We start from the raw sequence: 23362 nt of genomic DNA, 5'->3' as shown, positions 1-23362 counted from the left end.
ATTCACTGTTGCTCTGGAATCCATGAGTATTTGTCCCGTGAACACAGAGAAACTGTAAGAAATGGAAATAGGCATGAGCAATTTATCTTTAGTAGAGGAAAAGTTAATCCTACAGCGATACCTCCCACCTCGCCTATGGTCTGCAATTCTTCACATTTAGGTCTCAGTTTGGAAAAGTTTGTGTGATAATAATCACATTCCCCACAACACAGAGTAAGGCTACATTCACATTAGCTTTTTGCGTGTTTGCGTCAGGCGACGCAGCGGCGACGCATGCATCATGCGCCCCTATATTTAACATGGGGGACGCATGCGTTTTTGTGTGCTGCGTTGTGCGACGCATGCATTTTTTTTGCCGCAAGCGTCGGGCACAGAAAACGCAACAAGTTGCATTTTTCTTGCGTCCAAATTTCGGCAAAAAAGGACGCATGCGTCGCAAAACGCAGCGTTTCTGCGTGCGTTTTGGTGCGTTTTTATTTGCATTGTGCGTTGCGTCGCCGACGCAGCGGCGCACAACGCAAATGTGAACGTAGCCTAAGCTAGTAAGGCAATGGGATCTTTCAGCTGGAGATAATCTGTTGTGGCCGTTCTCCATGGGTTCCGGTTTAGCCGTTCTGGGAGGAAATTTGGAAGACGTTGTGGATTACGAGACACGAGAATCAAGCATTTTTTTCCTTAGACCATTCTATAAAAGGAAAATTGGGTGACAAGTGAAATCAAGTCATTAGGAGAGGACATTCAGAAAAAACTTGCTGGGAATACGCAAAGCCCCGGCAGGCCTTAATGTCTCCAACAAAAAGGACAGGAGTGGCAAATAGGATGTTTCCCAAGCTAAATGTTGTGGGTGTTAAGGACCTGGAGGTGACGCTGTAGGTGTCTGAGACAGTGCATCCACACAAGCTGTGAGACCCTGCACAGCCAGGACAAGCTTCTGTTGTAAGTCGCAAAACTAGTCCTGGAATAACGTCCGTAACCCGTGACAGCAGTGTCGTGGCTGCTGCTCCTTTGGGATCCATGGTCGTAGTATTCTTTCAGACCTACTAGTGGATGCACTAAGCCCAGATCTGGGAGGATACATGGTCACCGGCATCGATGTAACTGGCAGGATGGCACGTGGGGATCAAGGACAAGATACACTTAGGAATCAGCTGGATGGATGCAGTCAAGGTGAGCAAGAAAAGAAGCAGATTAACACAGTGTTCACAGGCAGTGGAGCACGCCAGAGAGTCTTGAAACACAATCGAAAGGCACAGATGTATGTGTCAATGGACCTTAAGTAGGGAGGTAATGTCATAGATACACGAAAGGCCACCTGCAAAAACTGACGTTGAGAACAATAGAGGGCAGCGGACCAAGATGAAGGAAGTGTAGAGGGGATAACCAAGACAGGTGAGCTGTTGAGATTTAGGAGCCGGACACAGATCTCCCCGAAAATCTGCCTCCGGAGCTTATTTTAATTGAAAGGGGGAGTTGCAAGTGTGAGACATATGGATCAGGAGACCAGTCTGTCATTGCACGTCTCACACAGGTAGATCCTCCATATCATTTAAAATAAGCTCAGGAGGCAGATTGTCATGCAGATCAGTGTCCAGCCCTGCTGCTGCAGATTGGCTGCAGTGGTCACATGACATAACTTAACGCAAGCCCCTGGAGAGCAGGTGCCATAATCGTTGGAAAGGCGCCCGCACTGGAGGTGAGTATAGCGGCTCTGCTGTTCATATCCCTTTATGCTTATATCCGACCGTCACCCGAGTTAAAGGGACACTGTCACCTGAATTTGGAGGGAACAATCTTCAGCCATAGGGGCGGGGTTTTTGGGTGTTTGATTCACCCTTTCCTTACCTGCTGGCTGCATGCTGGCTGCAATATTGGATTGAAGTTCATTCTCTGTCCTCCGTAGTACACGCCTGCACAAGACAATCTTGCCTTGTGCAGGCGTGTACTATGGAGGACAGAGAATGAAATTCAGGTGACAGAGTCCCTTTAATAACAGCTAATCGGTGGGGATGCTGTGTGTTGGACTCAGACTAATTTCCTATTGATGACACATTATAAAGTGCCCGGACAAGGATAAAATGGGAAAAAAACAACAAAGGAAAAAACTATTCTGCCTTGCCAACACAAAATGCAGCCATAACCGCCTTGGCAACTTCAGACCATGCATATCATCCAGAATATTACCCATAGTAAAATGTTTAAACCATTCTTATGTTTTTAGTGATAATTTGCAAAGAAATAGCACAAGTTATTGTTTTTAATACAATTGAAAAAAGTTTGAAAAAGGTATTAAAAAAAACAGTTTTATGCCAAGAATGGAAGCTGTGAGAGGCTTGGGTGCTGGATGCCAGGGGGATGCCAAAACAAGCCACCAGCTGGGTTATTTAGATACACAGCTAGAACGGGTAATTGAACCATTGCCCTGGGTGAAGAAAAGTCTAGGGATCTGGGGTGTAACTATAATAGGTGCAGGGGTGGCAATCGCACCAGGGCCTGGCCCATATGAAAAGACCATTACGTTTCAGGTTACACCTCTGTGAGCTACAGCTAGACGGCCAACTCTGCAAGTGAATACTTCCGACCGACCGCCACCACCATAACAGGTGATCGGCGGGGGTGCCGGACCACGGCTGACCAGACATTGATGACCTGTCCTGAGGATAGCCCATCAATGTAAAAGGAGGGGACAACTTCTGTAACTAGTTATTTTACTGATATTATAGTTTCCGTTACAATTATTTATTTCCTTCACACATAGAAAGGGCAAAATTGCTATATCCATAAAAACGTGACCTTGACAAATTGATAGATGAAAATATTCTTCTTGGTTCTGACCCACCCACATGCCAACCTGCAAAAGGCCGAGGGTCCCGACCTGATGAAGATCCCGATACAGGACCGAAAACGCGCTCGTCTGTACAGACTCTTGTGTAAGCTGCAGTTTATAGTCGGGAAATATTAAAGCGGTGTCCCTGGCAGTGTGGCGCTATGTGAGGAGCTCCTGTGTGGGCTGGAGGAGAGCTGAGCTTCCCTCACATCAAGGTCACAGACATTTGCGGATGTTATTGTTTGGCAAGAAGTGACTGGTGTATGATAAGAGATGGATGGCAATTATGGAGCTAAGAAAAGCTGGAGCCTGGCAGGAAGCAGCAGTGAGTGATGCAGCAGTGGGAGCAGCATAGGACTGGCACAGAGCTCAGTGCTGCAGCAGGGAGGTCACAGGCAGCCCACCTACTGCTGCTGCACAGGGGCAGAGCAGGGGGCAGGACAGAGCCCTGTGCACACCGCTGGGTGTCACCCTGAAGAGCCGCAGCAGCAGCACATCCGGGTGTCTGCGCTCTCCTGTGCGTGCACCTGCCCGGCTGGCAGAGCTCTGGCAGCTGCCCCAATAGCCGGGTGCCCCTCAGGCAGTGCGGGTGCCTGGATGACGCTGCAGCCTGCAGGGGCTCAGTGCTGCTCCAGTGATGATCGGCAGGGTGAGAGCAGCTGTCAGCGGACTTCTCGGGGGATCCATCTCCAGCAAGCAGAGTGCTCTGCCCGCCCCCTCTGGCCCAGAGCAGGAGACCCCAAGCGTCCCCATTGCCAAACCCCAGCCCCCATCTCGGCCCCCCTTCCTGAAGTTACTGCCCGAGGAGTTCCAGAAATCGGGCGATCACAATGCCAGGATCGTGCAGACCCTGAAGATACCAGGAGAGCTGCACTGGGGCACGGGCTATGCGGAGTGAGTATATGGATAGTATGTGTGTATAGATATACTGCTAGTAGTATATGGATAGTATGTGTATATATATATACTGCTAGTAGTATATGGATAGTATGTGTGTATAGATATACTGCTAGTAGTATATGGATAGTATGTGTGTATAGATATACTGCTAGTAGTATATGGATAGTATGTGTGTATATATATATACTGCTAGTAGTATATGGATAGTATGTGTATATATATACTGCTAGTAGTATATGGATAGTATGTGTATATATATATATACTGCTAGTAGTACATGGATAGTATGTGTATATATATACTGCTAGTAGTACATGGATAGTATGTGTATATATATATATACTGCTAGTAGTACATGGATAGTATGTGTATATATATACTGCTAGTAGTATATGGATAGTATGTGTATATATATATACTGCTAGTAGTACATGGATAGTATGTGTGTATATATATACTGCTAGTAGTACATGGATAGTATGTGTGTATATATATACTGCTAGTAGTATATGGATAGTATGTGTGTATAGATATACTGCTAGTAGTATATGGATAGTATGTGTATATATATATATATATATACTGCTAGTAGTATATGGATAGTATGTGTGTATATATATACTGCTAGTAGTATTTGGATAGTATGTGTATATATATATATATATACTGCTAGTAGTATATGGATAGTATGTGTGTATATATATATATACTGCTAGTAGTACATGGATAGTATGTGTATATATATACTGCTAGTAGTATATGGATAGTATGTGTGTATATATATATACTGCTAGTAGTATATGGATAGTATGTGTATATAGATATACTGCTAGTAGTACATGGATAGTATGTGTATATATATATATATACTGCTAGTAGTACATGGATAGTATGTGTATATAGATATACTGCTAGTAGTACATGGATAGTATGTGTGTGTGTATATATATATATATATATATATATATATATATATATGTATATATATACTGCTAGTAGTATATGGATAGTATGTGTATATAGATATACTGCTAGTAGTACATGGATAGTATGTGTGTATATTTATATATATCCATATATATAATTGTCTAAGGGTGTTTTCCGTCTGTCTGTCTGTCTTTCTGTCTGTCTGTCTGTCCTGGAAATCCCTCGTCCCTGATTGGTCGATGCCGCCAGGCCTCGACCAATCAGCGACGGGCACAGCGACGATGATGTCATAAAGGACGTAGACATCCCGCGTCTCTGATTGGTCGAGGCCGCCAGGCCTCGACCAATCAGCAACGGGCACAGCGACGATGATGTCATAATGGTTGCCATGGCGACAATGATGTCATAAAGGTTGCCTCGATCAATCAGCGACGGACACAGTCTGCCGCAAATTCTGGAATCATCATTGTCCATATACTACGGGGACATGCATATTCTAGAATACCCGATGCGTTAGAATCGGGCCACAATCTAGTATATATATATATATATATATATACACTGCTAGTAGTACATGGAATGGATAGTATGTGTGTATATATATATATATATATATATATATATATATATATATACTGCTAGTAGTATATGGATAGTATGTGTATATAGATATACTGCTAGTAGTACATGGATAGTATGTGTGTGTGTGTATACATATATATATATATATATACTGCTAGTAGTATATGGATAATATGCGTATATAGATATACTGCTAGTAGTATATGGATAGTATGTGTATATATATATATATATATATATATATACACATACTGCTAGTAGTATATGGATAGTATGTGTATATAGATATACTGCTAGTAGTATATGGATAGTATATATATATTTATATACATAATTGTCTAAGGGGTACTTCCGTCTGTCTGTCCTTCTATCACGGATATTCATTGGTCCTGGCCTCTGTCTATCATGGGAATCCAAGTCACTAATTGGTCGCCGCAAAACAACCACGACCAATCAGCGATGGGCACAGTCTGGAAGAAAATGGCCGCTCCATACTCCCCGCAGTCAGTGGCCGGCGCCCGCTCCCCGCAGTCACTGTCCCCGGCGCCCCCGCTCCCCGCAGTCACTGTCCCCGGCGCCTGCTCCCCGTAGTCTGTGTCCCCGGCGCTCCGCTCCCCGCACTGTGTCCCCGGCGCTCCGCTCCCCGCACTGTGTCCCCGGCGCTCTGCTCCCCGCACTGTGTCCCCGGCGCTCCGCTCCCCGCACTGTGTCCCCGGCGCTCCGCTCCCCGCACTGTGTCCCCGGCGCTCCGCTCCCCGCACTGTGTCCCCGGCGCTCCGCTCCCCGCACTCTGTCCCCGGCGCTCCGCTCCCCGCACTCTGTCCCCGGCGCTCCGCTCCCCGCACTGTGTCCCTGGCGCTCCGCTCCCCGCACGCTCCATACTCCCCTCCGGTCACCGCTAACACAGGGTTAATGCCGGCGGTAACGCATTCTGTTACCGCCGCTATTAACCCTGTGTCCCCAACCTTTTACTATTGATGCTGCCTATGCGGCATCAATAGTAAAAATATGTCATGTTAAAAATAATAATAAAAAAAAAAAAACCTGGTATACTCACCCTCCACCGCCTTTCTCGCTCCTCTCCACGCTCCCGGCACCGCTCCATTGCAAGCGGCAGGTTCCGCTCCCGTCCCAGGGCTGGTGTGGGACAAGGACCTGCCGTGACGTCACGGTCAGTCATGTGACCGCGACGTCATCATAGGTCCTGCTCACACCAGTCCTGGGACGGGACCGCAAGCTGCCGCTTGCAATGGAGCGATCCCGGGAGCATGGAGAGGAGCGAGAAAGGCGGCGGAAGGGTAAGTATAGCATGACTTCAACGGGCTATAGGTGAGTATATGTTTGTTTTTGTTTTTTTAAGTCTCTATACTACGTGCCTCTGTGCTGGGCAATATACTACGTGGCTCTGCTATATACTATGTCGCTGGGCAATACGTGGCTGGGCAATATACTACGTCACTGGGCAATATACTACATGGCTGGGCAATATACTACGTGGCTGGGCTATATACTACGTGGCTGGGCAATACACTACGTGGCTGGGCAATAAACTACGTGGCTGGGCAATATACTACGTGACTGGGCAATATACTACGTGGCTGGGCAATATACTACGTCGCTGGGCAATATACTACGTCACTGGGCAATATACTACGTGGCTGGGCAATATACTACGTGGCTGGGCAATATACTACGTCGCTGGGCAATATACTACGTGGCTGGGCAATATGCTACGTGACTGGGCAATATACTACGTGGCTCTGTGCTGGGCAATGTACTACGTCCCTGGGCAATATACTACGTCGATGGGCAATATACTACGTGGACATGCATATTCTAGAATACCCGATGCGTTAGAATCGGGCCACCATCTAGTATATATATATATATATATATATATATATATATACTGCTAGTAGTATATGGATAGTATGTGTATATATTTATATACTGCTAGTAGTATATGGATAGTATGTGTGTATATATATATATATATATATATATATATATATATATATATATATACAGTTAAGTCCATATATATTTGGACAGAGACAACATTTTTCTAATTTTGGTTATAGTCCTTACCACAAGAATTTTAAACAAAACAATTCAGATGCAGTTGAAGTTCAGACTTTCAGCTTTCATTTGAGGGTATCCACATTAAAATTGGATGAAGGGTTTAGGAGTTTCAGCTCCTTAACATGTGCCACCTTGTTTTTAAAGGGACCAAAAGTAATTGGACAGATTCAATAATTTGAAATAAAATGTTCATTTTGAGTACTTGGTTGAAAACCCTTTGTTGGCAATTACTGCCTGAAAAATTGAACTGATGGACATCACCAGATGCTGTGTTTCCTCCTTTTTGATGCTCTGCCAGGCCTTCACTGTGGTGGTTTTCAGTTGCTGTTTGTTTGTGGGCCTTTATGTCTGAAGTTTAGTGTTTAACAAGTGAAATGAATGCTCAATTGGGTTGAGATCAGGTGACTGACTTGGCCATTCAAGAATATTCCACTTCTTTGCTTTAATAAACACCTGGGTTGCTTTGGCTTTATGTTTTGGGTCATTGTCCATCTGTAGCATGAAACGACAACCAATCAGTTTGGCTGCATTTGACTGGATCTGAGCACACAGTATGGCTCTGAATACCTCAGAATTCATTCGGCTGCTTCTGTCCTGTGTCACATCATCAATAAACACTAGTGACCCAGTGCCACTGGCAGCCATGCATGCCCAAGCCATCACACTGCCTCCGCCGTGTTTTACAGATGATGTGGATTGCTTTGGATCATGAGCTGTAGCACGCCTTCGCCATACTTTTCTCTTTCCATCATTCTGGTAGAGGTTGATCTTGGTTTCATCTGTCCAAAGAATGTTCTTCCAGAACTGTGCTGGCTTTTTTAGATGTTTTTTGGCATAGTCCAGTCTAGCCTTTTTATTCTTGATGCTTATGAGTGGCTTGCACCGTGCAGTGAACCCTCTGTATTTACTTTCATGCAGTCTTCTCTTTATGGTAGATTTGGATATTGATACGCCGACCTCCTGGAGAGTGTTGTTCACTTGGTTGGCTGTTGTGAAGGGGTTTCTCTTCACCATGGAGATTATTCTGCGATCAGCCACCACTGTTGTCTTCCGTGGGCGCCCAGGTTTTTTTGTATTGATGAGTTCACCAGTGCTTTCTTTCTTTCTCAGGATGTACCAAACTGTAGATTTTGCCAGTCCTAATATTATAGCAATTTCTCGGAAGGGTTTTTTCTGTTTTCGCAGCTTAAGAATGGCTTGTTTCATCTGCATGGAGAGCTCCTTTGACCTCATGTTTACTTCACAGCAAAACCATCCAAATGCAAGCACCACACCTCAAATCAACTCCAGGCCTTTTATCTGCTTAATTGAGAATGACATAACGAAGGGATTGCCCACACCTGTCCATGAAATAGCCTTGTAGTCAATTGTCCAATTACTTTTGGTCCCTTTAAAAACAGGGTGGCACATGTTAAGGAGCTGAAACTCCTAAACCCTTCATCCAATTTTAATGTGGATACCCTCAAATGAAAGCTGAAAGTCTGAACTTCAACTGCACCTGAATTGTTTTGTTTAAAATTCATTGTGGTAATGTCTGTAACCAAAATTAGAAAAATGTTGTCTCTGTCCAAATATATATGGACCTAACTGTATATACTGCTAGTAGTATATGGATAGTATGTGTATAGAGAATGCACTGCTAGTATATGGATAGTATGTGTATAGAGAGAGTACACTGATAGTATATGGATAGTATGTGTATAGAGAGAGTACACTGCTAGCATATGGATAGTATGTGTATATAGAGTGCACTGATAGTATATGGATAGTATGTGTATAGAGAGTACACTGATAGTATATGGATAGTATGTGTATAGAGAGAGTACACTGATAGTATATGGATATTATGTCTATAGAGAATACACTGCTAGTATATGGATAGTATGTGTATAGAAAGTACACTGATAGTATATGGATAGTATGTGCATAGAGAATACACTGCTAGTAGTATATGGATAGTATGTGTATAGAGAATACACTGCTAGTAGTATATGGATAGTATGTGTATAGAGAGTACACTGCTAGTATATGGATATTATGTCTATAGAGAGAGTACACTGATAGTATATAGATAGTATGTGCATAGAGAATACACTGCTAGTATATGGATAGTATGTGTATAGAGAGTACACTGCTAGTATATGGATAGTATGTCTATAGAGAATACACTGCTAGTATATGGATAGTATGTGTATAGAGAGTACACTGATAGTATATGGATAGTATGTGTATAGAGTACACTGATAGTATATGGATAGTATGTCTATAGAGAGAGTACACTGACAGTATATGGATAGTATGTCTATAGAGAATACACTGCTAGTATATGGATAGTATGTGTATAGAGAGTACACTGAAAGTATATGGGTAGTATGTCTATAGAGAATACACTGCTAGTATATGGATAGTATGGGTATAGAGAGAAAGTACACTGTTAGTATATGGATAGTATGTGTATAGAGAGAGTACACTGTTAGTATATGGATAGTATGTGTATAGAGAGAGTACACTGCTAGTATATGGATAGTATGTGTATAGAGAGAGTACACTGATCGTATATGGATAGTATGTGTATAGAGAATACACTGATAGTATATGGATAGTATGTGTATAGAGAGTACACTGATAGTATATGGATAGTATGTCTATAGAGAGAGTACACTGATAGTATATGGATAGTATGTCTATAGAGAGTACACTGTTAGTATATGGATAGTATGTGTATAGAGAGAGTACACTGATAGTATATGGATAGCATGTGTATAGAGAGAGTACACTGATAGTATATGGATATTATGTCTATAGAGAGAGTACACTGCTAGTATTTGGATAGTATGTGTATAGAGAATACACTGATAGTATATGGATAGTATGTGTATAGAGAGAGTACACTGATAGTATATGGATAGTATGTGTATAGAGAAAGAATACACTGCTAGTATATGGATAGTATGTCTATAGAGAGAGTACACTGATAGTATATGGATATTATGTCTATAGAGAGAATACACTGCTAGTATATGGATAGTATGTATATAGAGAATACACTGCTAGTAGTATATGGATGGTATGTCTATAGAGAGAGTACACTGATAGTATATGGATATTATGTCTATAGAGGGAGTACACTGCTAGTATATGGATAGTATGTGTATAGAGAGTACACTGATAGTATATGGATAGTATGTCTATAGAGAGAGTACACTGATAGTATATGGATAGTATGTCTATAGCGAGAGTACACTGATAGTATATGGATATTATGTCTATAGAGAGAGAATACACTGCTAGTATATGGATAGTATGTCTATAGAGAGAGTACACTGATAGTATATGGATAGTATGTCTATAGAGAGAGTACACTGCTAGTATATGGATAGTATGTGTATAGAGAGTACACTGATAGTATATGGATATTATGTCTATAGAGGGAGTACACTGCTAGTATATGGATAGTATGTGTATAGAGAGTACACTGATAGTATATGGATATTATGTCTATAGAGGGAGTACACTACTAGTATATGGATAGTATGTATATAGAGAGTACACTGCTAGTATATGGATAGTATGTATATAGAGAATACACTGCTAGTAGTATATAGATAGTATGTGTATAGAGAGTACACTGATAGTATATGGATAGTATGTCTATAGCGAGAGTACACTGATAGTATATGGATATTATGTCTATAGAGAGAGTACACTGCTAGTATATGGATAGTATGTGTATAGAGAGTACACTGACAGTATATGGATAGTATGTCTATAGAGAATACACTGCTAGTATATGGATAGTATGTGTATAGAGAGTACACTGATAGTATGTCTATAGAGAGAGTACACTAAAAGTATATGGGTAGTATGTCTATAGAGAATACACTGCTAGTATATGGATAGTATGTGTATAGAGAGAAAGTACACTGTTAGTATATGGATAGTATGTGTATAGAGAGAGTACACTGATAGTATATGAATAGTATGTGTATAGAGAATACACTGATAGTATATGGATAGTATGCGTATAGAGCGAGTACACTGTTAGTATATGGATAGTATGTGTATAGAGAGAGTACACTGATAGTATATGAATAGTATGTGTATAGAGAGAGTACACTGTTAGTATATGGATAGTATGTGTATAGAGAGAGTACACTGATAGTATATGAATAGTATGTGTATAGAGAATACACTGATAGTATATGGATAGTATGTGTATAGAGAGAGTACACTGCTAGCATATGGATAGTATGTCTATAGAGAGAGTACACTGATAGTATATGGATAATATGTCTATAGAGAGAGTACACTGCTAGTATATGGATATTATGTCTATAGATAATACACTGCTAGTATATGGATAGTATGTGTATAGAGAGTACACTGATAGCATATGGATAGTATGTCTATAGAGAGTACACTGATAGTGTATGGATAGTATGTCTATAGAGAGTACACTGTTAGTATATGGATAGTATGTGTATAGAGAGAGTACACTGATGGTATATGGATATTATGTCTATAGAGAGAGTACACTGATAGTATATGGATAGTATGTTTATAGAGAATACACTGCTAGTATATGGATAGTATGTGTATAGAGAGAGAATACACTGCTAGTATATGGATAGTATGTGTATAGAGAGAGTACACTGATAGTATATGGATATTATGTCTATAGAGAGAGTACACTGCTAGTATATGGATAGTATGTGTATGGAGAGTACACTGATAGTATATGGATAGTATGTCTATAGAAAGAGTACACTGATAGTATATGGATAGTATGTCTATAGAAAGAGTACACTGATAGTATATGGATAGTATGTCTATAGAGAATACACTGCTAGTATATGGATAGTATGTGAATAGAGAGAGAGTACACTGCTAGTATATGGATAGTATGTGTATAGAGAGAGTACACTGCTAGTATATGGATAGTATGTCTATAGAGAGAGTACACTGATAGTACAGTATATGGATAGTATGTGTATAGAGAGAGTACACTGTTAGTATATTGGTTGAGAGAGACAGTACACTGACAGTATACGGATAGCATATATAGAGTGAGAACACTGCTAGTATACGGATAGAGTATATACATATATATATATACAGTGGGGCAAAAAAGTATTTAGTCAGTCAGCAATAGTGCAAGTTCCACCACTTAAAAAGATGAGAGGCGTCTGTAATTTACATCATAGGTAGACCTCAACTATGGGAGACAAACTGAGAAAAAAAAATCCAGAAAATCACATTGTCTGTTTTTTTAACAATTTTTTTGCATATTATGGTGGAAAATAAGTATTTGGTCAGAAACAAACAATCAAGATTTCTGGCTCTCACAGACCTGTAACTTCTTCTTTAAGAGTCTTCTCTTTCCTCCACTCATTACCTGTAGTAATGGCACCTGTTTAAACTTGTTATCAGTATAAAAAGACACCTGTGCACACCCTCAAACAGTCTGACTCCAAACTCCACTATGGTGAAGACCAAAGAGCTGTCAAAGGACACCAGAAACAAAATTGTAGCCCTGCACCAGGCTGGGAAGACTGAATCTACAATAGCCAATCAGCTTGGAGTGAAGAAATCAACAGTGGGAGCAATAATTAGAAAATGGAAGACATACAAGACCACTGATAATCTCCCTCGATCTGGGGCTCCACACAAAATCCCACCCCGTGGGGTCAGAATGATCACAAGAACGGTGAGCAAAAATCCCAGAACCACGCGGGGGGACCTAGTGAATGAACTGCAGAGAGCTGGGACCAATGTAACAAGGCCTACCATAAGTAGCACACTACGCCACCATGGACTCAGATCCTGCAGTGCCAGACGTGTCCCACTGCTTAAGCCAGTATATGTCCGGGCCCGTCTGAAGTTTGCTAGAGAGCATTTGGATGATCCAGAGGAGTTTTGGGAGAATGTCCTATGGTCTGATGAAACCAAACTGGAACTGTTTGCTAGAAAGACAACTTGTCGTGTTTGGAGGAAAAAGAATACTGAGTTGCATCCATCAAACACCATACCTACTGTAAAGCATGGTGGTGGAAACATCATGCTTTGGGGCTGTTTCTCTGCAAAGGGGCCAGGACGACTGATCCGGGTACATGAAAGAATGAATGGGGCCATGTATCGTGAGATTTTGAGTGCAAACCTCCTTCCATCAGCAAGGGCATTGAAGATGAAACGTGGCTGGGCCTTTCAACATGACAATGATCCAAAGCACACCGCCAGGGCAACGAAGGAGTGGCTTCGTAAGAAGCATTTCAAGGTCCTGGAGTGGCCTAGCCAGTCTCCAGATCTCAACCCTATAGAAAACCTTTGGAGGGAGTTGAAAGTCCGTGTTGCCAAGCGAAAAGCCAAAAACATCACTGCTCTAGAGGAGATCTGCATGGAGGAATGGGCCAACATACCAACAACAGTGTGTGGCAACCTTGTGAAGACTTACAGAAAACGTTTGACCTCTGTCATTGCCAACAAAGGATATATTACAAAGTATTGAGATGAAATTTTGTTTCTGACCAAATACTTATTTTCCACCATAATATGCAAAAAAATTGTTAAAAAAACAGACAATGTGATTTTCTGGATTTTTTTTTCTCAGTTTGTCTCCCATAGTTGAGGTCTACCTATGATGTAAATTACAGACGCCTCTCATCTTTTTAAGTGGTGGAACTTGCACTATTGCTGACTGACTAAATACTTTTTTGCCCCACTGTATATATATATATTTATATATATATATATATATATATATATATATGTAGTATGTATATATAAATAACATACACTGTATAAAAAGACACATATGCATGTTTTTCTCAATATCTGACATGAAATCAGAATTAACATTTCCCATTTTAGGTCAATTAGGATTACCATAATAAGTAATATTTGCCAAATGCCAGAATAATGTGAGACAGAGAATGTCTTAAAGCATTTTTATTACCTACTGCAAAGTCAAAAGTTTACATACATTTCATTAGTATTTGGTACCATTGCCCTTAAACTGAATGATTTGGGTCAAACCTTTGGGATCTCCTTCCACAAGCTTCTCACACTAGTTGGTCAGAATTTGGGCCCATTCCTCCTACAAAACTGGAGTAACTGATCCAGGTTTGTAGGTCTCCTTGCTCGCACCGGCCTTTTCAGCTTTCCCATACATTTTCAATTGGACTGAGATTAGAGCTTTGTGATGGCCACTCCAAAACATGGAGTTTATCCTTAAGCCATTTTGGCAGTATGCTTCTGGTCATTGTCCAGTTGGAAGACCCATTTTCGCCCAAGCTTTAACTTCCTGGCTGATGTAATAATGTTTTTTTTTCACATGATACCATCTATTTTGTGAAGTGCACCTTTTGCGCCCCACCAGGGCAGCGGGGTACTCGGCACCGGGTCCGGTCGCTATTAAAGGGGATGTCACGGTGGCTGCGAGTCGGTCCTTGGCCCTAGGCACCCAATTAAAGGAAAAGGTCTTTTAAAGGGTATTATGGATAAAGTCTATTGTTCGTGACGCCACCTGTGGTGTTCGGTCAGTTGGGACCGACACTGCTTAAAGGGGTCCCCTGGGGTGATGGTATGCAGCAAGATGGTAGCGCTTCCCACAGGTGAAGCGGGGTCCCCAGGGCTTCCCACATGTAGGGCACCGATGGTTTGGCAAAGAACGAGGACACAGGTTTGCAGTCTTTACCTGGTTTACTGATGGTAGTAGTCCTCAGTCCAGGGTGCCAATTGCAAGGTAGCTGTGGTCCTCCCGGCTTGGTGGCAATAGGAGATTAATCTCCCAGGTGAGGTCCCTAAGCCTTTCCTACTTGCGATGTTTAGTTAATTAGGTCCCTGCCGCTTGAAGCTCAGTGCAAGTCCCCTCTCTCATGTCCCAAGACAGATGTCTGTACGATAGACAGTTCAAGCCTGTTTATAGGGTCTCTATCATGCCCCGGGCCCTAAAGTTACTGCTTCACCCCAGACTTGATGCAGGCAATTGACATACAGTCTTATGCCCTCCGGTTCTGCTAAATGTCCTAGAGTCCCACTATAGCCTCGGGCTCCCGGTACTCGATTCTGCGCTCTGGCTCCCAGGGTGTCCTTCCGCTGTTCCCCTGCTGAGCCTCTTTATCCTCTGTGCTTCTTCCCTCTAAGCTCTTCCACAATTCAACTCTTTCAGTAATCCTCTTTCCAAGGGATTGCAGCTCCCTCGTGGCTGCTCGGCCCCCACATCTGCTCCAGATGTCCTTCTTCTCACTCCTGGAGACCAACTGTCTCCCTGCACTGTCTCTCTGAGACTAACACCTCCTCCAGACCAGGATACATAAAGTGTAAGGAAGCTCCCCTGAATCCGGGTCCTGAGCTCCCCCTCCTGGCCTAGATTCAGATGTGTTGAATGCGAGTGCCTTACCTGAATCTCCCTTGCCTCCAAGCATGACATCACCCTCCCCGAAAGGAAGGCAACATCACTGCAACAACTGGTTACCTGGGGTGTTGCACACCAATCCCAGCTGCAGCAAAACAACCCCACAACATGATACTGCACCCCCGTGTTTCGCAGTTGTGATGGTGTTCTTAGGCTTCCAGATTAATGTTTGCAGATGTACACAGGAACAAAGACATTCATTTTTGGAGACATGTCCTGTGGTCTGATGAACCTAAAATTGAACTTTTTGGGCATAATGATCATTGTTACGTTTGGAGGACAAAGGAGAAGCATGGAAGCCTAATAACACCATCCCACCTCTGAAACAAGGGGGTGGCAGCATCATGTTGTGGGGTTGTTCTGCTGCAGGAGGGACTGGTGCACTTCACAAAATAGATGGCATTATGAGAAAAGAAGATTATGTGGCAATACTGACGCAGGATCTCAAGACATCAGCCAGGAAGTTAAAGCTTGGGCAGAAATGGGTCTTCCAAATGGACAATGACTCAAAGCATACTGCCAAAACTGTAACAAAGTGGCTTAAGGATAACAAAGTCAACATTTTGGAGTGGCCATCACAAAGCCCTGATCTCAATCCTATTGAAAATGTATGGGCAAAGCTGAAAAAGCAGGTGCGAGCAAGGCGACCTACAAACCTGGATCACTTACACCAGTTTTGTCAGGAGGAATGGGCCCAAATTCCGACCAACTATTGTGAGAAGCTTTTGGAAGGATATCCCAAATGTTTGGCCCAAATCATTCAGTTTAAGGGCAATTGTACCAAATACTAATGAAATGTAAGTAACTTTTGACCTAGCAGTAATAAAATGCTTTAAAACATTCTCTCTCTCTCTTTCATTACTCTGGCATTTGGCAAATATTAATACTGTATATACTCGTGTATGAGCTGAATTGCTCAGCACTTTTTTTGTGCTGAAAACACCCCCCTCGGCTTATACAGGAGTACCGTATATACTCGAGTATAAGCCGACCCGATTATAAGCCGACCCCCCTAATTTTGCCACAAAAAACTGGGAAAACTTATTGACTCGAGTATAAGCCTAGGGTAGGAAATGCAGCAGCTACTGGTGAATTTCAAAAATAAAAATAGATACCAATAAAAGTAAAATTATATATATAATGCTCTGCACCATTCATTATTGCCCCATAGATGTGCCATAGAAAGCTGTGCCCCATATTGAATGCTCTGCACCGTTCATTATTGCCACATAGATGTGCCATAGAAAGCTGTGCCCCATATAGAATGCTCTGCACCGTTCATTATTGCCCCATAGATGTGCCATAGAAAGCTGTGTCCATATACAATGCTCTGCACCGTTCATTTTTGTCCCATAGCTGTGCCATATAGTGCTCTGCACCGTTCATTATTGCCCCATAGCTGTGCCATATAGTGCTCTGCACTGTTCATTATTTCCCCATAGCTGTGCCATATAGTGCTCTGCACCGTTCATTATTGCCCCATAGCTGTGCCATATAGTGCTCTGCACTGTTCATTATTGCCCCATAGCTGTGCCATATAGTGCTCTGCACTGTTCATTATTGCCCCATAGATGTGCCATATAGTGCTCTGCACCGTTCATTATTGCCCCATAGCTGTGCCATATAGTGCTCTGCACCGTTCATTTCATTATTTCCCCATAGCTGTGCCATATAGTGCTCTGCACCATTCATTATTGCCCCATAGATGCTCCGTATAAAGCTGTGCCATTGCTGCTGCTGCTGCAATAAAAAAAAAATTCCATACTCACCTCTTGCTTGCAGCTCACCAGCGTCCGGTCCCGGCGTCTCTCCGCACTGACTGATCAGGCAGAGGGCGCTGCGCACACTATATGCGTCATCGCGCCCTCTGACCTGCACAGTCAGTGCAGATAGACGCCGGGAAGATGGAGCGGCGCCCGGCGGCTGGAACGGGGACAGGTAAATATGCGATACTTACCTGGTCCCGGCGTCCGGCTCCTTCTCCCGCACAACTGGTCTTCGGTGTCGCAGCTTCTTCCTCTATCAGCAGTCACCATTACCGCTGATTAGAGAAATTAATATGTGGCTCCACCCCTATGGGAGGTGGAGCCGCATATTCATTTCTCCAATGAGCGGTCCCACGTGACCACTGAACAGGGGAAGAACTGCAGCACCGAAGACCGTGGGACAGGCGGGGAGCGCCAGGATCGCTGGAAGCAGGTAAGTATGCCTCAGCGCCCTCACCCGCCGACCCTGCCACCCACCTTGACTCGAGTATAAGCCGAGAGGGGCACTTTCAGTCCAAAAATTTGGGCTGAAAATCTCGGCTTATACTCGAGTATATACGGTAATTGTCCCAGAAAGCAGGCGGGGGAGGGGGAGCGGCAGAGCAGGAGGTCACAGAGGCAGGAGCAAGCGGCTGTGGCTAAAGCCTGTGCCGCTGCTAAAGAGAAATGAATAGTCACCCTCACGTGCCCTCACTGCATCTTGTTGGTGCCGGCTTCCAGTTGCTCTTCCTGTGCTGAGTGATCACGTTGCACCGCTCATTAAGGCAATGAATATGCACGCATCTCCTCTGCCATAGGCGTGGAGGGAATATTCATTGCTTTAATGAGCGGTGCAACGTGATCGCTCAGCACAGCAAGAGCAACTGGAAGCCGGCACCAACGAGATGCTGCAAGGGTACGCTGGAGGGTGAGTAGGATGTTTTTTTTTTTTTTTTCGTAATAGGGAGCACGCATACCAGGACAGGATGGGTGAGCCCCGTATACCAGGACAGGATGGGAGAGCCACGCATACCAGGATGGGGGGAGCCACGCATACCAGGACAGGACAGGGGAGCCACGCATACCAGGAGAGGACGGGGGAGCCACACATACCAGGAGAGGATGGGGGAGCCACGCATACCAGGACAGGACAGGGGAGCCACGCATACCAGGAGAGGACGGGGGAGCCACACATACCAGGAGAGGACGGGGGAGCCACGCATACCAGAATGGGGGGAGCCTTACCAGGACAGGATGGGGGAACCACGCATACCAGGAGAGGACAGAGGAGCCACGCATACAGGACAGGATGGGAGAGCCACGCTTACCAGGAGAGGACGGGGGAGCCACGCATACCAGGAGAGGACGGGGGAACCACGCATACCAGGAGAGAACAGGGGAGCCACGCATACCAGGAGAGGATGGGGGAGCCATGCATACCAGGAGAGGATGGGGGAGCCACGCATACCAGGAGAGGATGGGGGAGCCACGCATACCAGGAGAGGACGGGGGAGCCACGCTTACCAGGATGGGGGGAGCCACGCATACCAGGACAAGACGGGGGAGCCACGCATATCAGGAGAGGACGGGGGAGCCACGCAACACAGGATGGGGGAGCCACACATACCAGGACAGGAAGGGGGAGCCACGCATACCAGGAGAGGACGGGGAGCCACGCATGCCAGGAGAGGACGGGGGAGCCACGCATACCAGGATGGGTGGAGCCACGCATACCAGGACAGGGGAGCCACGCTTACCAGAACGAACGGGGGAGCCACACATACCAGGACAGGACGGGGGAGCCACACATACCAGGACAGGACGGGGGAGCCACGCATACCAGGATGGGGGGGAGCCATGCATACCAGGACCGGAAGGGGGAGGCACGCATACCAGGACAGGATGGGGGTAGCCACGCATACCAGGACGGAGGAAATCACGCATACCAGGACAGGACAGGGGGAGCCACGCATTCCAGGACAGCGACGGGAGGGAGCAACACATACCAGGATGGGGATGAGGGGACAATGCATACCTGCTTATACTCGAGTCAATAAGCTTATCCAGTTTTCCGTGGCAACATTAGGTGCCTCAGCTTATACTCGGGTCGGCTTATACTCGAGTATATACGGTAATTATGGTAATCCTAATTGACCTACACCGGGAAGGTTTATTCTGATTTCATGTCAGATATTGAGAAAAAGATGCATGTGTGTCTTTTTATATAGTGTATGTAAACTTCTGGTTTCAACTGTATACCGTATATATATGCATACAGCATATATGCCATATGCAGTACACTGCTGGTATATGGCCAGTATATATAGACAGTACATTGGATGTGGGCAGGGAGGATCTGATCAGTTTGTAGGACTATCAGCTAATTCATGTCCATGTTATCTCACTGACTGCAATGTAGGACTCTGCTGCAGATGAATCATTTATGATAGGAGTGCACTGGCCGTTCAGATGGAGACACTGCAGGTTGGTGGCCATGCATTATTTAGTGTGGGCTACAAGGCACTATGACTCTACAGTTATGTTAAGTATAGTCTGCGGACATTATGTCTATGTGATATTACATGCACTTACATGTAGTTGGTATTAGAATAATATGGCAAATATTCCATCTGTTCCTATAAATCTAGCAGTCTTCTAACAAACTTTAAAAAAGGGTTTCCTGATTTAACCATGGAAGGATGCAGCCACAGTTTTGACCATAAGGATGCAAAGACTTTTTTTTTTTTTAATTTAAAATGCTATATATAATTTTCCGGCTACATAGCTGTATCAGGGTTGGTTTTTGTGGGTCTGTGTTCTACTCTTTGATGGCATCATTTAAGGATACATATAATATATAACGTTTGTAAATTTCTTTTGGAGGTGGGATGTGAAAAAAAAGCAGCAATTCTTTTTTACTTGTTTTAATGCGTCCCGATGCTTTTGTCCATATTCCTGAATTTTATATTACTTTTGCGTAATAAATCTTTAACAGAATTCCTTTGTTTTTGCTGCAACTTTTTAAAATCCATAACATTTCCAATTTCCTGTGAATTTTTTTCTCTCTCTGTTTTTGGAGGGTGTCTCTCTCAGGCCATTAATAGTGTTCATTGGGTGCCATTGGGTTCATTTTATGGTTTCTGATGATCTTTTATTCCATTTTTGGGTAGCAGGATGAACTTTAAACAGCATTTCTTTACTTTCAGTTCATTTTTATTGCATTTACCATATAAAAATAAAGAACGTGATCATTTTGTAGCTCAGATTTTTACTAAAAGGTGATATCTATTTTGCACTTGTGTATGAAAAAAATTTTCCTCCAGAAAACATTTTTTCATAATTAGAATCAAATGCTCCATAACACTTCTATCATCTTTTCTAGGACGATATTTACTAATCGCACAAACAAACTGGAACATGCAATTGCTTGATCGCCTACATAACACACTGCACTACCTACATAGTGCAGTGTATTATACCTGTCCATGTTACACTGTTGGACATGGCGGCCCGCTGCCATTTCATCCTATGAGTATCTAATAAAGTGGAGCCATCGATGCTGTGGTCAGCGTTGACAGCGGATCTGAGCTAGTTCTGTTCTCCGCCATTGCAGTTTATGAGCCAGTAGTAGTACCATTCCCTGCGTCATACATTTCCTCTTTGCAGAAGTGAATGTATCCAGACTAAGCAATAATCTGTACCTTACACCTAGACTGATACATTCTAGCAAACTAACAGCAAACTAGGGATTTCTATTGCCGATGTATGCAGCTCCCAGACCTAGACTGGCTACAATCATATCTACGGTACTTGTGGACAAGTCTTCGCATTTTTCTCTGTTTCTGGACATTTCTGAAATCAAAGAGATCAGCAAGGAACTAAACGCAGAAGGGAAAAAAATCCTGGTGTCTTCTATTTCATATTTTGTCTCACTTTTTCTTTGCGTAACTTTTGCTAAACATTCCTAAAAGTCTATCAGCCCAACCTGTGTGATGTTCAGACCTGCTAACCAGACACTTGGATACAGGCAGTCTTCTTGAGAAAACTTCTGTAAGAAATCTTTCTATTATATTCCAAGTAAAATAGACAATGTACTGTATCTCTTGATCTAAAAACGGTCGTTCAATAATGTAGAAACCAATCCACTCAAGTTTCCTGAGCTTGGCATCGAAATACATTTACGGTACCTTGAATCACCAAGCAAAAGTGTAGGTGGAATTGTTTGTGCAGTTGTTACTTATTAATATGGATAAAGCATTGCTGTGAGGCATGGTTCAGGAATCTAACGTCACATGTTGAGTCAGTGTGGTGTCGGGACACCTAGAGCCCACCAGTGTTAAAAAGGTTTCCTGGGATCCAACTCCCACTGGTAAGCTGCCGTAACTCAGCAAAGTGGCACAGGCCTATACCCAGTAGAGAGAAAAAAATGAGCTTACGCTAACAGTTACCTCCACTACACAAAGTATTGAGTTGTGCCAGTTCTTGGGCACCATGACGCCCTCATTCATCTGTTTGGTGAGAGTTTTTGGAGTTGGATCCCCATCTGATATTGAAGCATCCTACCAATAGGTCATCAATATTAAAGACACAGAAATCTCCCTTTTGAAAATCAGTATTAGTCATACACATTAGATTAATATTTGGTCAGAACACGGCAACTACGGTATTTTTTTTCTGGTGCCGTCTCCCAAACCTACTACATAGGCAGGAGGGGGAAAAGGGGTTAGCATGGTAGAGGTCAGTCTGCCCAATCATTTGCCCCCTACTTATTTGATTGTCTTTATTGAAAAAACATGCATGGTTGGCCGATATGTCATGTTTATGGTGGTCGGGTGGAAAAGCTGTTTGGAGGCATATAGCATGCTATGGATATCTTCTAGGAACTATTGTGGTAAAGTCGCATGTGTGCACGGAGGCAGTATAAAAGACCTCTGAGATGTTGAGGTCCTATACAATGCTGTAGACTGTAGACCCGTTACATGGAACCATGTGCTGCTCAATATTATGGAAGCATCTCGATGATCCAGGTTCTGATGTAGTGTGCCCTAATTTTTGTTTGTTGGGTCTATAGAGTATTAGACAAAATAAAAACTTTAATTGCAGTCACACCTAGGCCATGGAGCTGAGAGGTCCCAAAAAGTAAATTTGGCACATGAGACCAATACTGTTAATGACCCAATATAGTTGGGTGACCTTTTTGAGATCTTTGCATTAGGGAACACAAACTTGAACTTTCGCCACTGTAATAAAGCAAATGTATATGGAGTAAGATCCGACAGAAGTGTCTGTGCAGTTTTTGGCTTTGTGCTAGTTACGGTATGTTGGAGGAATTATTGGCTGACCCTAATATCTGAACTAACCAGCATGAGATTCCTGATTCTGATTTCATTTAACGAGACAGGCACTATACAGAACAAGTTACAACTATACAGCAGGGAGTTGAAGCAATAGAGGAACAAGTTCCACTGAAAATAATCTTCAGCCTCCCAGCACGTAGTCACAAGACTGCAGCTTACTAACTAGGAAGCGTAACATTTTACTTCTCAGTAACCCACAAAGGAAGTCACATAGGGGTTGCTTTCATTTGTAAATTTTGCTAGTTCAGGCTACGTGTATTGCCCATGATGACTATAATATGGAGCCATTCCTGTTTACACCCCCGGGCTGAGACCATCTGAGAATTTGATAAAATTGTATTCCGTTTGGTCAGTCCTCCTGCATGTTTCCAAAATGTTTGCTCCAATGTATGAGTTAAGGTAGGGATAGCCTGGTGTCCATCCAGTTTAGCAAGAATGCATTGTAGCAAACACTCTGTGAGGAGTGTTAGGCACATAGTCTGTATTCACGTGTCAACAAACTCGTAAAATCATCTCTTTTTTACCGTGAATG

General features: G+C 43.3%; 1 protein-coding gene across 1 annotated transcript in view; it reads left to right on the top strand.

Annotated features, from left to right (window-relative positions):
* Nucleotides 1-2991: 2991 nt before the first annotated feature.
* Nucleotides 2992-23362, top strand: part of PPM1J (protein phosphatase, Mg2+/Mn2+ dependent 1J) — an 88391-nt gene continuing 68020 nt past the window's right edge. Inside the window, exon 1 of the mRNA XM_069761743.1 lies at nucleotides 2992-3718. Coding sequence (XP_069617844.1) covers nucleotides 3462-3718 — 257 coding nt within the window. The 5' untranslated portion in view covers nucleotides 2992-3461. The remainder of the gene's footprint in view (nucleotides 3719-23362) is intronic.

Source organism: Ranitomeya imitator, chromosome 3, assembly GCF_032444005.1.
Source record: "Ranitomeya imitator isolate aRanImi1 chromosome 3, aRanImi1.pri, whole genome shotgun sequence".
NCBI classification, from domain to species: domain Eukaryota; kingdom Metazoa; phylum Chordata; class Amphibia; order Anura; family Dendrobatidae; genus Ranitomeya; species Ranitomeya imitator.
The sequence above is the reverse complement of the archived record's forward strand: the minus strand, read 5'-3'. Positions and strand labels throughout refer to the sequence as shown.